The sequence below is a fragment of the Erithacus rubecula genome (assembly GCF_903797595.1).
Source record: "Erithacus rubecula genome assembly, chromosome: 14".
Lineage (NCBI taxonomy): Eukaryota > Metazoa > Chordata > Aves > Passeriformes > Muscicapidae > Erithacus > Erithacus rubecula.
Genome location: NC_136666.1, coordinates 17,973,345 through 17,989,926, shown reverse-complemented (window position 1 = coordinate 17,989,926; position 16,582 = coordinate 17,973,345). Strand labels below are relative to the sequence as shown.

The 16,582-nt window shown below is 46.3% G+C and overlaps 1 protein-coding gene across 2 annotated transcripts in view; it reads right to left on the bottom strand.

The window, feature by feature from the left end:
• The window catches only part of SMAD3 (SMAD family member 3), a 64,390-nt gene that overhangs the window by 9,323 nt on the left and 38,485 nt on the right, over positions 1–16,582 (bottom strand). The window contains exons 2-5 of one of the 2 annotated variants that reach the window (XM_079317747.1): positions 6,871–7,064; positions 5,261–5,365; positions 4,527–4,601; positions 3,735–3,785 (exon numbers count right to left, since the gene is read on the bottom strand). In XM_079317747.1, coding sequence (XP_079173873.1) covers positions 3,735–3,785; positions 4,527–4,601; positions 5,261–5,365; positions 6,871–7,064 — 425 coding nt within the window. Of the gene's footprint in view, positions 1–3,734; positions 3,786–4,526; positions 4,602–5,230; positions 5,366–6,870; positions 7,065–16,582 lie in introns of both variants that reach the window. The other variant, XM_079317746.1, reaches the window with a different exon arrangement.

The window sequence follows — 16,582 nt, the reverse complement described above, 5'->3', positions numbered from 1 at the left end:
AATTTAAAAGAAGTGCATCGGGGGAACTCTTTAATCCTTAGCAGGCTTCAAAATCCATGAAATTTGGAACTTATACCCATTCCCAGCTTCTATTACCTGCCACTTCCTCATGTTTAAACTTTACAGCTCAAAGCAAGCCCCTCTCTTGATGGATTATTTCACACACCCAGGAGTGACACAAGTTTGCTATCCCTGCCTTTTTCTCCTGCATGGCACATTTGGTTCTCCCAGCAAGTTTTTCCAGCCTCATTTCAGCCCCAGCTGTGGCCACCTCAGGACTGCTCTGGGCCCCAGTGGGGAGAGGCCCAAGGGGAGTCCACCCACCAAAGAAAACACATCAGCTCCACATGACTGGGCTCTTACTCCACAGCAAATGCTTTGCTAATCACAAGGCTGCTCATTCCAGAAAAATCAACCTGTGTTGATCCTTCAGTAATATCCTCATGTTGGTGCTATTCAAGTTATAAAACACTGAAACCTCTCCATGGTTTTGTGGTCCTTTCCTTCAGGAACCACCTCCACCTGGCTGGGGCTCAAGGCAACTGTGGATTCCTCACTGAAGGATGTACAGAAATTTTACTTCTGGCTTATCTGCAGCTTGAGGAAACACACAAACCAACAAATCCTGGTTGGAGGAAAAGCTTGTCTCTAAAAACTGCAACCAAGTTTTTAATGATGCTGCTTTCTCCTGTGATTTGTAGTTTTAAACTTCAGCTTAAGCTGCTGTGGGATGGGCAAGTTCCCTCTTGAGTTAGAGCTGTCCTAAATATTCATTTTCAATTTATGGCTTCAGTGTTTGGGGAAAAGGAAGAGAATGCAGCTCTGCTAAAGCCAAAGAACCCTGTGGGGGTACACAATCAATAAAACAGGATGAAATCCTGCCTGATTCATCTCTGCACAATTTCAGCCCTGACTCAGAAACAGCTTTGCTGTCAGAAGAGTCCCCTGGGCCCTGGGATGCTCCCAAGTCCTGCATCTCCTCCCTGCCAGATCAAAGTCCTGGGAAGAATCTGCTGCCTGCTCTGCTCCCCCCCTCTGAGCACAAGGGAAGTTGTCACCCTCGTTTCAGGAATGGTTTTGATCACAAATGGCTCAGAACTCACTGGGAGATGTTTGCAGCTCCACCAACCCCAGCTGCCTCCTTGGAAAGGAGGAGATGCAGAGAGGTGGGTGCTGCCTTCCCTCTGCAGCCAGGGAAGGGCTGGCTGTGCCCTGGGACAGGGGACAGAGGGACAGGGATGTGGCTGTGGGCCATGTGCTCATTCCTCTGACAGCTCCTGTGTCAAATCCTCCTGTGGAGCAACCCCTGACAATGGATTTCCTGTGCTCCAAGGGACAACAATGGGTGTGTGACCACAGGGCAGCTCCTCAGGCAGCCTCAGCTCCCTGACTTCATTCCCAGTGCCCACACAATGCTGGCAACTCTCCTTTCATTTTGTTTCTGGTGTTTCCCTCTGTTTGTGTTTCAGCAACAGGGAAGAGATCCTGGGATATCTGTGACTTCCACTTAAAGCTTATGTTTGACAACTGAAAACTCGACAACTGTAATTTGGAACCAAAACTCAGACACTTCCAACTCCAACACACAAACTGAAAGGAGAATAAAAAAAAGAAATAAAAATCCCAATATGTTACCTTGCAATGCTTTTGTGCTTGGGAATGGGAAGATGAAATTCCCTGAGCTGCTTCCATCCCACATGGAAAACCTGCCCTGCCCCTGCTGTCACACTTGGTTTGCCTTGTGCTGCTTTATTGCCTCAGGAACTCCCTGGAATATGGCCATGGGATTTAAGTCCAAAGTTCAGTTTACACAAAGTGAACTGTCTGAAAAGCTTCAGGTAGCTCTGCTCAAATAAACAAAGCAATCCTGGGCCATCATTTTCCTCATGGCAAAGCTGGAAATGCCCCCTCTGCTCCAGAGCTGAGAAACCCCCTCCCAGCACACATTGCTGTGGGGTTTGGGTTTCTGTTCCATTTTCTCCACAAATACACAGAGAAAGCCTCACTAGACTCCAGCAGAGCAAAGTCCAGCTCTTGACAGTGAGTTCTGCTTATCCAGGAGTGGCAGGAGTGCTGCAGGTGGAGAGAGCAGAGCCCCTTCCTGGCTGTGCCATCATTTCCCTCAGAGCAGCTCCTTGCTGCAGATAAGACATTTACAACACTCATGTGATGACAATTTTGCCCTTGGACACTTCTAAGTGTGATTCAGCTGCTCTTTCATTTATTATTTCCTAGCTTCCTCAAAGGCAAAAATTTACAATAAAATTAAAAGCAACAAGAAGTTCTTCATTTGTGGAAGCTCCTGCCTGAGAGCAATAAATATGGTTTGCAAGAATTCAAAGGCAATTTTTAATGCTGGTAAATTAAACTGCTTCTCTGCTGTCTGCTCCTCAGACTACAAAGAGATTTCTTGTGCTTTACCAGCTTCACCTGCTCCTTTTTTTTTTGTCCCCAGACAGCACCTGAGACATCTGATGTCCCTGTCAGGAAGGATATGGGGGCTCTGTTTCCTAGGAACTCCCTTCTCCCTTATGTAAGGCAGACACCACTTGCCAAGTTGAGTTTGTTACATGGAATTGGCTTTTTATTTTTAGGTTAAAAAAAAAAATTAGGGAAAAATGCAAGAAAAATCTCATCAGCTCCCAGGCAGCAAACTGGGGAAAATGAAATAAAAATGTCTCAGTCAGTCATTCTCTTTTTGGGCTGTAGCAGTTAAAGAAATAAAAGTTTTGTGTCACCATGGCAATATTTTAAAAACGGGGGGGAGAAAAAAAAAATCCTCTGTTGAACAGCCCCAAGATATCCACAAGTCAGCCAATGACTGACAAATTTTGGAGCAGTGTCAAAGCCCTGTGTGCCAGGATTAAAAGCATATGTAAACTTTATGGCCATGGCTGTTCCAGAGCAGTCTCAAGTGGGCTCTGTCTGCTGCCTTAATGAACAGTGGGGGAGCTGATCCTGCAGCCAGGCAGAGCTGGGAGGGATTTTTATGGCAGAGCAACTCCAAACAGGGCAGGAGCTCAGTGATGGAGACCAGAATGAAAATAAAGGGTGGAACTTTTGAGATAACAGAGGTGCAGGGAGAGCTACAAAAGCTCTCATGGTGTCTCAGAGGTCCAGTTGTTGTAACAACTAGAATTGTGGAGTTGTTGTAACAACTCTAGAGTGCAGAGTAACAACCCCAGGCTCCAGAGTACCTTGAGTTGGGTGAGGAAAAGCAGCTGGTGGAGGCACAACCACCCTGCCCTGCATCTCTGCTTTGTGCATCTCCCCACCACAAACACCCCTGGTGCTCCATGATCTCTCCATTCACTGACATTCCTGCACATTCTCTGGTTATTTGGAATCTCCAACCCCACACTAACCAATCTCCTCCATGCTCAGTCTCACAGAATCACAGAATTCCAGGATGGGTTGGATTAAGAGGGACCTTAAATCCCATTCAGATCTGCCTGCTGCCATGGCCAGGGACACCTTCCACTATCCCAGGCTGCTCCAACCTGGCCTTGGACACTTCCAGGAATCCAGGAGCAGCCACAGCTTCTCTGGGAATTCCATCCCAACTCCTCCCCACCTTCCCAGAGAACAATTCCCTGCTCACATCCAATCCAAAGTTGCCCTTTGGCAGTTTAAAACCATTGGAATATTGTAGAAAGTGCACACACTCAGCAGCACCATTCAAATGTCACCCTCTTGGCTGTAATTACAGCCAGCTCCCAGGATCATGTGCTTACCCAGATTGTTGTGTGCTGGAGACATGGGGTTTGGTGATAAGTTTGGAGAACCTGAAAATCAAGAAGGGATAATTATTGCTATGGAATCTGCAGCAGGAAAAGCATCCACAGGATCTGCAGTGCTGCCCAGGCTTGTTGGAGGGACAACCCACTGCTCACTGCAGCCTCATTTCTGACACTGCAGTTCATTGCTCCTTACAGAAATATCAGTTTGCTGCCCCCTCACTGAAGTTTAACCCATTAATTTTCCAAACTGAGCAGCACTTGGCTCTTTTACTTTCAGGTACCATCCTGACAAACTCAGTTAGCTGAGCATTAAAGAGCTTGGGTGTACATTGCCAGACAAAATAAAATTAAAACCATAACACCTTGTATCCCCACTCCTGCTGGGTTTGGGACAAGGGAATATTGGATCATATTACACAGATCTGACCAAAAAACTGACAGAATTTTATCCTCCAACATGTAAATCTGCCACAAATTCTGGGCCTATATTTTCAATATCTGCACTTGGATGTCCCATGGATGCAGACAGGTGGTGCAGTCCAGTTTTATTTTTCCTTTCACACTGCTCTGAGCTGGTTTCTTTGGGTTTCTTTCTATAATGAGAAAAGCCCATGAATCTGAACATTAATGTGGTCTATCTAAATATAATACATGGATTATTTGAGCATAAATTAGGTACCCTCATTCCAAACCTGACTTCTTCTTTTTGTAACAACGAGAGAAAACCTGAACATTCAACTTCCTTTGGGATCCAGCCACTAAATGAAAACCCCAAAGGTGACTCACCTGCATCCATGCTGGGGTTCATCTGGTGGTCACTGGTTTCTCCATCCTCACTCAAATAGCCTGGAGGAGGGGTCTCTGGAGGCACAAAATCATCCCACTGTCAGTGCAACTGAAAAGTCTGCATTTTAGGCACCAAAAACATTCACTTTGTCATCCACATGGAGCTCAAATTCTTTTTTATTACTTTTCTTTCTCAAGCTGCTGGAGGGAGGAGCCAGCACAGCCAGGGTGATATCCATATTTGTGAATAACAGAGGAGGGGGGAAAACAAAAAAATCCGGATTTTCAGTCCCATGAAACTTTAAGCCATGGAGGCAGTTTTCTGTCCACATATTTCTCCTCTCCTGCAGTGCAGCTGCATAACTTTTCCATGCAAATAAGGTGTAAATTGCTTGTAAAAGAGATACATAAATAGAAGAGCTCAATTCCATCAGAAATTTGGAGAGTTTGACTCAAAATGGCTGAATTTCATTCAAATCTCAACCTGGCAGGGGAACATCCAGTTTAGATTTCACAATAAACTGAGGTTGTACCACTGAATGAAGAGGTGAGTTTAAAACCAGCAAACAAAACCCATGAACAGCCCTGTTGAGCGCCCACATTTACAACTCCCAGCTATTTCTGCACTCTGCAGCTCCAGAGGAAGCATGGAAGATTCCCAGGGGAATTCCCTGACCCTTCCCTGTATGGAAGACACAAGGTACCTGGAATGTAGTTGCTCTGGGGCTCGATACCTGCAGGGAAGTTAGTGTTCTCTGGGATGGAGTGGCTGTAGTCATCCAGGGGTGGGAATTCTGCTGGGATCTCTGCGTGCCGGGGCACCAGCACCGGGGGCAGCACTGGGGAAACAGGCAACAGCTTTCAATAGGCACATGGAGAAACAGCTGGAGAAACAGCTCTGGAGCACCAAGAGGGCTTGTTAAGGCTCAGGATTTGATGCTGGCCTCTGGAATAACAGCAGCAGGTGAGGATGCTGTTTATTCCCAGCTGGGTGTCTCTGCTCCCTTTCAGCTCTGCTGGAAGCTCCATTTCAGAGAGGTGCACCCCGTGATTCCCAGGGAATGAGTTTCCCATAGGATGGAGCAGGCAGGTGGGATTAGCATAAACATCCTGCCAGGCTCTGCAGATCTGTGCTGACATGCAGCAGAAGCTGCTGCAGCTCCACATCAAAGTCTCCTCCAGAGGCAGGAGGAGACTCCAGAACAGGAAACTGGGAGCTGTTCTTAGACCCAGCTCAACAGTTTCTCCTCCATTTAACCCCAGCAGTGAGGGATGCACAGAACACTGCAATCTGCAATGTCCTTCTGTGAGTTATGTGCACACACTGCCACCCTGGGAACCTGCAACCTGCTCACTTGGGTTTCATCAATTCCCAACGATATTTCCCCCACTGATGTAGGTTATAAATTATTCTAATCCATACAGTAAGGGATTATCACCAATAATAGACCCACTGTGCCTGGGAATGCCCTCAGAGATACCGGAGAGGCTGGGCAGGGATCTCTGTGAATGCTCTCAGATACAGGAGAGGCTGGGCAGGGCAGGGATCTCTGTGAATGCTCTCAGAGGTGCATTTTGGGCTGGGAGGGATCCCTGTGAATGCTCTCAGAGGTGCATTTTGGGCTGGAGAGGGATCCCTGTGAATGCTTTCAGAGGTGCTCCTGCTGCAGGAGGGGCTGGGAGGGATCCCTGTGAATGCTCTCAGAGATACAGGAGAGGCTGGGAAGGGATCTCTGTGAATGCTCTCAGATACAGGAGAGGCTGGGCAGGGCAGGGATCTCTGTGAATGCTCTCAGAGGTGCATTTTGGGCTGGGAGGGATCCCTGTGAATGCTCTCAGAGGTGCATTTTGGGCTGGGAGGGATCTCTGTGAATGCTCTCAGAGGTGCATTTTGGGCTGGGAGGGATCCCTGTGAATGCTCTCAGAGATGCAGGAGAGGCTGGGAAGGGATCTCTGTGAATGCCCTCAGAGATGCAGGATGGGCAGGGAGGGCAGGGATCTCTGTGAATGCTCTCTGTGAATGCTCTCAGATACAGGAGGGGCTGGGAAGGGCAGGGAATCTCTGAACGCTCTCAGAGGTGCATTTTGGGCTGGGAGGGATCCCTGTGAATGCTCTCAGAGATGCAGGAGAGGCTGGGCAGGGCAGGGATCTCTGTGAATGCTCTCAGAGGTGCTCCTGCTGCATTTTGGGCTGGGAGGGATCCCTGTGAATGCTCTCAGAGATGCATTTTGGGCTGGGAGGGATCCCTGTGAATGCTCTCAGAGGTGCATTTTGGGCTGGGAGGGATCCCTGTGAATGCTCTCAGAGGTGCTCCTGCTGCAGGAGGGGCAGGCTGGCTGGTACCTGGGGTCTCCACTCTCTGGTAGTGGTAGGGGTTGACACACACTTCGTCCTTCTTCATGTTGAAGGCGAACTCGCACATCTCCATGGCGCGCAGCTCGTGGTGGCTGTGCAGGTCGGGCCAGCGCCACAGCCGGCAGTAGATGACATGGGGCAGCCCCTTCCTGTGGGACACCTGCAGCCTGCCATCCAGGGACCTGCAGGGACACAGGGACATGGGGTGGCTGTGTGCCAGCTCTGCCATCCAGGGACCTGCAGGGACACAGGGACATGGGGTGGCTGTGTGCCAGCTCTGCCATCCAGGGACCTGCAGGGGACATGGGGACTGAGCCTGGAGGGACACAGCACACGGGGGTGGCTCTGTGCCAGGTCACTGCTGCTGGTCTTCAGAGTGAGGATTCACCTCCAGCAGTAACATCTTGGGATGATTTCACATACTGCAGCCTGGTTTGGGTAGGGAGGGATGTTAAAGGTCACCCAGTGCCACCCCTGCAATGGCAGGGACACTTTCTGCTGTGCCAGGCTGCTCCAAGTGTCCAGCCTGGCCTGGGACACTGCCAGGGATGCAGCCACAGCTGCTCTGGGAATTCCATCCCAGCCCCACCCAGGGAACAATTCCATCCCAATATCCCATCTAACCCCACCCTCTTTTAGCCTGAAGCCATTCCCTGTGTCCTGTCCCTCCATTCCTGCCCCTAATCCCTCCCCAGCTCTCCTGGAGCCCCTTCAGGCCCTGCATGAAGCATCCACAACAAATAATATTTGTTTCATACAACAGCTCTGCTCTGGACTGACTTCTGGGTACCTGGATTTTTCAATTTTTTCTTTGCTATTTTATGGTTGATTTGGAAGCACAGACAAAAGCTACAGCCATTAAGAACACAACAATTACTCCTTAAACACCGACAGGGTTTGCACAAACATCAGCTCTCCCACATCTCTGCTGTGCTTGGAAAGGTGTTACATCTTCAAATGCAAACACAGATAGATGAATTTTCATTGGGACAAAATCAACATAGGTACCTTTTATGTAAATTTATCTACTATGTCTATATAAAGTTCAGGAACTTACAAACAACCCAGTTCATTTTCCAAGTTGCAGCTTGAAAGCAAATAAAGAGTTTTTACAGCACTGCTTATTTTTATTTTCACATCTACCCTCCAGTTCATTTTTCACCCAGTCCCATCCTCAGCCCAGAACAGCCTCTTCCTAGCAAACCTTCCTGGGAACAGGACAAGAGTTTTCAACTCCTCCAGCAGAGGAAAAAGCTGGAGCAGGGTCTGCTCCATCCTGGATGAATGGGAGCTGCCCCCAGGCACTCCTTTGAAATCTAACCCTTCATTTCCTTTGCTTTTCCTAATGGCCCAAATGAAACACTTCAGGGCTTTAGGTGAAATGAAATATTTCTCTTTTTTAATTTGTCAAGGAGAGAGAAAAATAAAGAAAATTGTAATTTTACTCGGAATTATTTCCCCTGGTTCTTTGTGTTGGCAGCCGAGTCAGAAAAACAAAACAAACCCAAAGCAAAACACACAAACAATTATTCCAAGAGGTTTGGGCTCATCTTGGCTGCCCTAAGAGAGTTTTCCCAAAAGTTCCTCTGGCAGAGTTTGGTACCACACACACCTTTGCAAACACTGCTACAACAACACAACTGATTCCAGCCAAAATTGGGAATATTCCCAAGGAGAGTGGCTAACCTGAGCTTCTGGGGAAAATGGGAATTTTAGTGTTGATTCCATTGGAGCCAAGACTGGAATGATGTGACCTCAAAACTAATCAGGTTGGAAAAACTTTAAAAAAAAATACATACTAAAGTATTCACTGAATTTAGCAAAAAGATATAAGACAAGGAATAAGTCAGGAGTGCTTCTCCATTCCCCTCATCTTTGCCTGCTTGGCAGCATGCAAGAGAGCAAAAAAAGAGAAAAAAATCAGAATATTCCACATATCCCAGAGGAGACACAGCTGTGGGAAGTTATTCCTGCTCCCAGTCTCCACCAGCACATGGGTTGAGCAGCTGGGGTGGGGCATTAACACAAAATCTGTTTGGGGTTATTCACAATTGTGAATTTAGGATTATTTCCCTACATTCCCCAAGAACAAACTTCCCCAAGGGCTCCTCCTGCCATCACCCCATAGCACACACAGAGATGGAATTCTCTGCACTCTTATCTAAAGAGATTTTTTACAATGGCAGAGCCATCTGGTTTATTGTCAAATCTCTGTAAGAGATAAGGTGAAAGGAATGATATTTCCCCAAAGCCCTGGGGGCTCACTGGGTTTTTCTGGTTGGGAAATCTCTCCTCATTCTCCCCACTGAGGGATTTGGCAGCTCCTCTTCCTCCTGCTGTCCTGCCCCAAACCTCCAGGAGCATTTTGCTGAGCCCTCAAGGAATATTTTCTGACAAGGAACAAATTCCAGGTGTGGCTGAGAGGGGCAGGAGGTGAGAGGAGCTCAGGGGTGACCCAGCATGGGCACAGACATCCCATAATAACCCCCAGGCACAGCTTCTTCCCTCTCCTGGTCCCAAAGGCTGATCCCAAACCATCCAAGAGCTCAGCACATGCAGACCCCAGGAACATGAGCAGATCCAACCCCAAATTTCCCTTGGGATGTTGAACTGTTCCTGCCTTTTACCTTTCCCTGAACCAGCCTGGGCTGAGCAGCTCTCCTGATACATTTATTATTTATTATCCATATTATTTAACAGCATTTCTTTTGAAATTACCAATTTATTTTTTTTTTCCAAAATTCAGTAGTGGATTGTTCTCTAAAAATCCAGTATAATTTATAGTTTGTCATCCAAATATTCCTACACTGCATGGAGCCCTTGAGAACCAAAATCCACCTTTAGGATGGATCCTAAAAAAACTAAAAAATCCATCCTTAAAAGCCATTTCCTAGGGGAATTTACCCCACCAAGCTGCCTCTCCAAAGCCAAATTCAAAGAGCAAAGGGCAATCAATGGTGAGGCTTTAATGGCAAAGCCAGAGAAGGGAGGGGAAAAAAAATGCCAAAAACATTGAAGTTTTATTTTTAAACAATCTGAATTAAACAGGAGAACATTGCACAACCTGAATTTGATTTCCAGGCCTGATTGGGTTTTTTTTCTGCTTGTTTGGGGTTTGTTGTTGTTGGGGTTTTTCTGTTGGGTTTGTTCTGTGGTTGCTTTTTTTAACTGTATTTAATTTGTAAGATCCTGGATTGCGAAACACAAAAAACCCACCCCACGTTCTGAAAGGTTTTGGTTATTTTATTTGTTCCTCTTTGAGCATTTTGCAGCTATATTTAGATGGATACTGACACTCTTCCTTGCACCCATTCTCCTGCTTTAAAAGCAAAGCTGAAAACCAGGAGTACAAATTAAGAAAAGTGATCTAGGTCAGAAAAATTCAGATTTACTCCATTAGAGATCCAATCCCTTCCCCATCAGTTTTATATCCCTGTCATTAATCTTGCAAGAGAGCAAAATGCCTGAAAAACTCAAGTCTCAAGTAACACCAACATGTGCAAAAGGGAGAAGGAAAAAAGCAAAAAAACCATCAGGAAGAAAAATTGAAATAATTCATTTTAAAAACCACCAGCAGGAGCTGGTTTGTAAAGCCATGACTAATAAGTTGCCAGTTGCTGAAAAACTCACCAAGAACTGTGGCCACAGGCTGTGATTTTCTCCTGAACACAAAACATGGTAAGTAGTTCCTCACAGGCCTTGCATCTGGGCTCCAGCAGGAAAATTAACATTTATTCTTGTAGCAGAATCTGGTTTTTGTGTGCAAAGCTCTGTAATATCCACAGGGCTTCATGAGCAGTTGGATAAAATCTCAACTTTCCCTCAACAGCAGCCAAATCAAGAAGAGGGAATAAAAAAATTGACCCACACAGCACATTTGTAAGTCCACAGCTGATCCTTTGCCATCTCTTTCCCCTCAATTTGCTCAGAAATTTTCCAATTTCTGGGGCACTTTTAACAGTACTGTCATTCAAGGTCTGGAAATAGAAGTTCCCTGTGTCAAGCTGAGGTTTGCAATGCACTGCCAGAGAGGAAACTAATAATGAAGACTGATGCTTGAAGATTAAAATAATTAATAAATGTGTAATTTATCAACATATCTCCATGGAGAGGGGGAAGTTTTTACAAGCTTGAAATGAATGGAGTTAAAGGAATTTCCCAAAGCAAAAGAGAAGTTTGTGGCAGAGCCAGGAGAGAAGAATGAATCTGTCCCTCACTGCCACCAATGATCACCCCCAGTTTGTGCTGCTCTCTCATCTGGGTTTTCCTCTTTTAAAATCCTCTTTTGGATTTGGGAGGAAACCACACATCCTTTACAACACAACCCACAGCATCAGGTAAAGATTGTAAAGGTAAAGAGAAATTCATGGTTTCTCCTGGTGCTGCACAATTCCTCATCTGTCCTGGGTTTGCAAAGGAGCTGCAAACAGCAAAATTCTCACTATTTCTTGTGGAAATGGCTTTTTCCTGCCTTTTTCCAGCCCAGTCTTTGCAGCCTCCCCTTCCCCCTCTGCAGAGCTGAAGAACTCCAGCCCTGGGAGTTGATGTCAGGATCAGATTATGACAGCATGAGTCATTTATTAAGATTCCAGTAAGCTCTTTAGCAGGTGCCTTGAGACTGTATTTTTCAGAGTCTCATTTCACATTCAGACATAAGTACATTTTATTGGTTTACCATAAACTCTCTGCCCATTGTTGCCTCTCTCACCCTCTGCAGCCCCTGGATCCACAGAGCCTTGTTCCCCTTCCACTCAGTTTAATTTAGATTTCTTTAAAGCTATGGAAAGATCTCATTCTCTCATATATCAACTATTTTTTCCCCTCTATTTTTTACTGATCTCTGCTATTTACACCCCTTCTGTTTCTGCCCCAGCTGCAGGATATTGGCTACCAAACCCAGCTCCCTCTCCTCTATTTTTAGCCAGTTTGTAATTTTATGCCCCTCTATTTCTTGCAGCTCCTCCTTTTCCTGATAGTCAGGAGCACAGCAAACAAATAAAATTCTCCAGAGACCCAGGCACACACCCTCCTACCCCAGAAAGGACAGAATATATCCTAATGCTTCATTAAGATTTAATTATAAACCCACTTCCAAACTTCCTAATATACACTCCAATATTTCTGCCTTTTCTCCACAAAAAAACAAGGGGTAGAAATGGAATCTGAGGCTGTTTTTGAAGGTATTACATCCCCTCTAAATGTGAAACCCAGTTTTTCTAAGCAGACCCGTTCCTTTTATTTATTTCAGCAGAGTTGATTGGCCCAAATCTGTGTCAGACTCGTGGAAATTCATTTGTGCTTGAGCCTTAAGGGTGCAGGGAGTGGACACAGGAGAGGTTTCTGAACGTGTCTTTTTGAAAAGCCATTTATCAGAGCTCGTCATTTCTTCCCAGAATCCCATATTTAACTCCAAAGCTGAAATCCAAAACCCAGCACACTTTCATCCAAGCAAACCAGCAACTTTCCCTCTCCCAGGGGATGCCAGGCTTGCATGGGCAGGGCACTTTCACCAGGAGAAAAGGGATGGATGGAAATGCCAAGGAAATTCAGATAATCTTCCATAACACAGAGTGCATCCAAAACAAAAGCATTTCAAGGAAGAATGAATTACTGCAGCACATGGCAATCAAAAGGAAGAAAAAGGCAAAAAAAAAAGCTGCTCTAAAACTCAGTTATTCTGTCAGCCTCCACGGTACTTACACTGATTTACATTTAATATCTAGTTTCTATGTGCATCTTCTTGATGCTGTAGGGAAAAAAATGCTCCTATTTTCACTGAAATGGAGAGAGTTCTGCAAATCAGCATCAGCTGTTGATGTAACCCAGATAAACCAGAGCAAGAGAACCCAGGAAAGAAAGGAAAAAGAAACTTGTGCTGCACAGGGCTTGGACAGAAGCCTCACACCAAGAACTGCTGCCCCAAAAATGTGTGTGCTAACAAAAGCAAAAGGCATTATCAGAGGGAGTGTGGAAAAATGACAGTTTTAAGACCTTGGCCTCCCCTTCACAATAAATACAATTCCCAGTGCCTTCAACAGAACCTTCACATAAATACCAGAGTTGGAGCTGGCTCCTCAGACAAATGTTTGTGCATTCTATCAAGCTGGGACAAAGCCAACATTTCTTATGGAAACATTTCTGGTGGTCCTGGACAAAGAACATGTTTACTTTATAGCAGATATAGCTAAAAATACATTGTGCTCCAGCCTCCAATTATCTTGTTTGGAATAGTTTGAGGCTACTCGAGGTCCCTTGCTGTTATTTTCTTTATTATACAGTGAAAGTGTTGCTGCTTTTCCTGTAATTTGGAGAGCAGCTATTTCCAGGTTTGCCCATCTGTGTTTGGACCTCCCCCACACGGATAATGAGATCCAGGGTGAAATTTTCCAGAGTTCCCATCTCCCATTTTCAAAAGCAACTTAAGGCAGAGATCAATGCTCTGCTGGAATTAGAGACCTTATTCCCTTCATGCCACTGGCTGTGTGTTCCATTGCTTTTCAAGCTGGGTTAGCAGCCACTCAGATCTGTAATTATTTGCACAACCAGTAGCAATTAACAGCACACCACAAACAAGGGGAGCTGGTCCCACAGACTTCCTCCAGCCCCTCCTCAGGGATGTCCTTTGGGATCATCCCACACGTGCTCAGATGCTCTCTCAAGGGATCTGCTCTCCTTTAGGGAATTATTTCTCCCCCTCTCCATTCCAAAGGAGCTTTCCCAGCTCCAGCATGGCAGTGAATCAGTTGTGGGTGAATCACTTCCCATGTGCCTCATCCCACAGCAGATTCCCACAGGCTTTCCCCCCTAATCCTGATGACACACAGAGACCCAAACAAGCCCTGGAGTTTCCACCAGGAGTTAAAACAAAGGTGTGTGCTGAGGTGAAGAGGGTGCTGGAAGAAGCTCTGTAAATTTTACAACTCTGAGCTCCTGAGTCACCAGCAATGCAGGAGAAACCCAGCTCCAAAATCCAACCCAAAAGAGCAGGATGTCTGCAGGGAGCACTGCAGATTTCAGATGAAATGGCTCATTAAAAGCTCACACCAGTTAATATTTTACAGTCTCTTCTCTCTGTAAATACCAGTGAAATCAGAGCCTGGGTGTGCTTGGAGGAAGCACTTTGTAAACTCATAATCAGCTTTTACACCACCTCTGAGGAGCTCAGGGCAGACAGGAGGTGCTGCTGCTTTTGGGGTTATTACTCTGATTTGGGGGCTGGCTCTGTGCAATAAGAAAAAAGGGTTCTTTGGACCAGAGAGGTGGAAAAAGCTTCAGCTAAAATATTTTTTCCCTCACCTCGAGCTCTCAGCAGCAAAAAGGAAGCTGTGTATGGGGCCTACCTGAAAGCTCCCTTTCTTCCTGTGACTCTCCAGAGCAGGGGCAAGGGTTGTTTTCAGGCTGCAGAAGTCACTCCCTCAGCCACCCCCTCCAGCCAAGATAATTATCTTATTCATGGAAGCCAAATTCTGCCTCCCTAAATGACAGATTATGCTTAAAAAGACTAAAACACTTGGAGAAAAAGAGGGGGAAGAGGATCTTATCTTCCCCATGCTGCAAGACACAAGGAATTCTCTGCTGGCCAAAAATGTGATTTTTTTTTCCACGGTGCTGCTGTCTGGATGCATTTCCCTCTCTCCTTCACTCTTCCCTGCCCTGGTGCTCCTGGAGTGAGGCTAATTCCACAGAGCTCTGACTAATGCAGGAAGTGTGGGAGAGCAGCTCCATGAATAAGAGCTCTCCAAATCACCAGGATCACGCTAAGCCACTCTTATCACCCAAACAGGATCTCCAGAGTGTGTGCGTGCACAGGAACCTTCCTGGGAGGGTTTGCTCATTGCTATTGCTCCCTGAAATCCAGCTGGGGGGACACAAAATGCAGCAGGAAAAAGCAAGTGGCTGAAATCAGCATAAACAAATACCTTATTTTCATGTAAATGTCAGCAGTAATAAAATCTTGACGTAAGGAGTGATTAAAGAACAGCCCAGAAAAAAAAAAAAACAGCATGAAAACAGGTCACCTTTCAACCACCACAGGACACAGAACTGTTCCCAAATGAGATGTTTTTCAGAAGTTTTCCATGAGGTGTCCATTACGAACAGCTGAAAATATCAACTCACATTTAAGGAACAGAGAGCCATTTCAGATTCCTTTCCTGTTGTCAGCTCCCCCTTCCCCCCCTCCAAACTCCAAAGAATATTTGATATTCACATCCTGGGAACCCTCACTGGATAAATGCTTAAACACTGAGCTGAAACCAGATCTGGAGTTTGCCAAGGACAGGGGATGAGTAGGGGAGCAGACCCACAGGTAAATATTAGTTTGTACTTGAAAAAACCAGAGCACAGTTTAAAGCTGCTTTTGATTTTCATCAACCTCACATCGTCCTCTGTCAACCACTGGAAGGCCAAGGTGACACAGGGGGACAAGCACCTGGTGTCCCTGGCAGCTGCTCCAGGGGGACAGTGACACAGCCAGGCAAATGATGGGAAATGGCCAGCACAATTCCAGAAACAAGGGATGTTTTTCTTCCTAATTTCCTTTCTGGCCCCTGCTGGCTGGTGCCAGGCACACAGGAGGTGGGCTGGGCTGTGTGAGTGCTTCTGGCACTCTCCAAACAGGGGGAATGCTGTTTGGGAATGTTCTCTGCTCCCACACAGACCTCACACCTTCCTGGGCAATAATGACACACAAATCCTGGAAGTTCTTGGAAGCCACAGGAGAGATCTCACTTGTCCTGAAGCAGCAGCCCAACACCCTCTGCTGTGCCCTCAATGGCAATCCAGAGAAGACAAAACCATTTCTTTCAAATCCTTCAGTGTTTTCAGCATTCTGCAAGTGCACAAATAGATCTGTCCATCTCTGCCAACACCAACACCCCAGCACTCTGATGTCACCACAAGACCACCACTGCTTGCTCCAAATCAAAGTTCTGGGGGAACTTCTGAGCAAGCCATAATCACTCTGCAGCTGAAATGCAGACAGGAGACCCAGGAACACCACCCAGCTCCTCCAAACCAACATGATGAGGCACAGAGGGGTAACTCTCAATTATGGCCTTTTTCTGTCTCCTCTGGAGCAGCAAAATGCACTTGCTGGGTGCCTGGTGACTCAGAGAGCAGAGGGATTTCCACTGAATCATCCACATGGTTTTATGCACCCTCCAGGTTCTGTTGATGGGAGATGTCTCACTACCTACACCTTCCCCCTAGATACTGTCCAGGCCAGGAGAGTGAGGGACACAGACCAAGGGAGCAAAAGGGCAGGAATGCTCTGGGAATACCTGGATGCTACAGAAAGGAAGAATGGGCAAACACAGATGGAGCAGCACTGTTCATTCTCACAGCGTGTGAGCATGGTCTGAAACTACACAAAGACAGGGAAACAATGGGATAAGTCACAAATATTTGACTTCACAAGTCAAGACAGTTTTCTTTCCCCTCCCCTTGTGACTAAGCCTTTGGTCCACACACCCACTCCATCCTCAAAAAAACAACTCTGTGAAACAAATGTGATTGCTCTAAAATACACAGAGGCAGTGACCAGGCAGCCTCCTCCTCACAGCCTCAGCCTATTTACTGAGAGTCTGCTCTGTTTGTAACAGGATCCAACTCCCCCTCTCCATGAGACATTCAACAAGCCCAGCCCCTCTCCACCTTTCCTTATCCCAGCCCCAAACCTCCAAGCCTGCTGACATCTCCC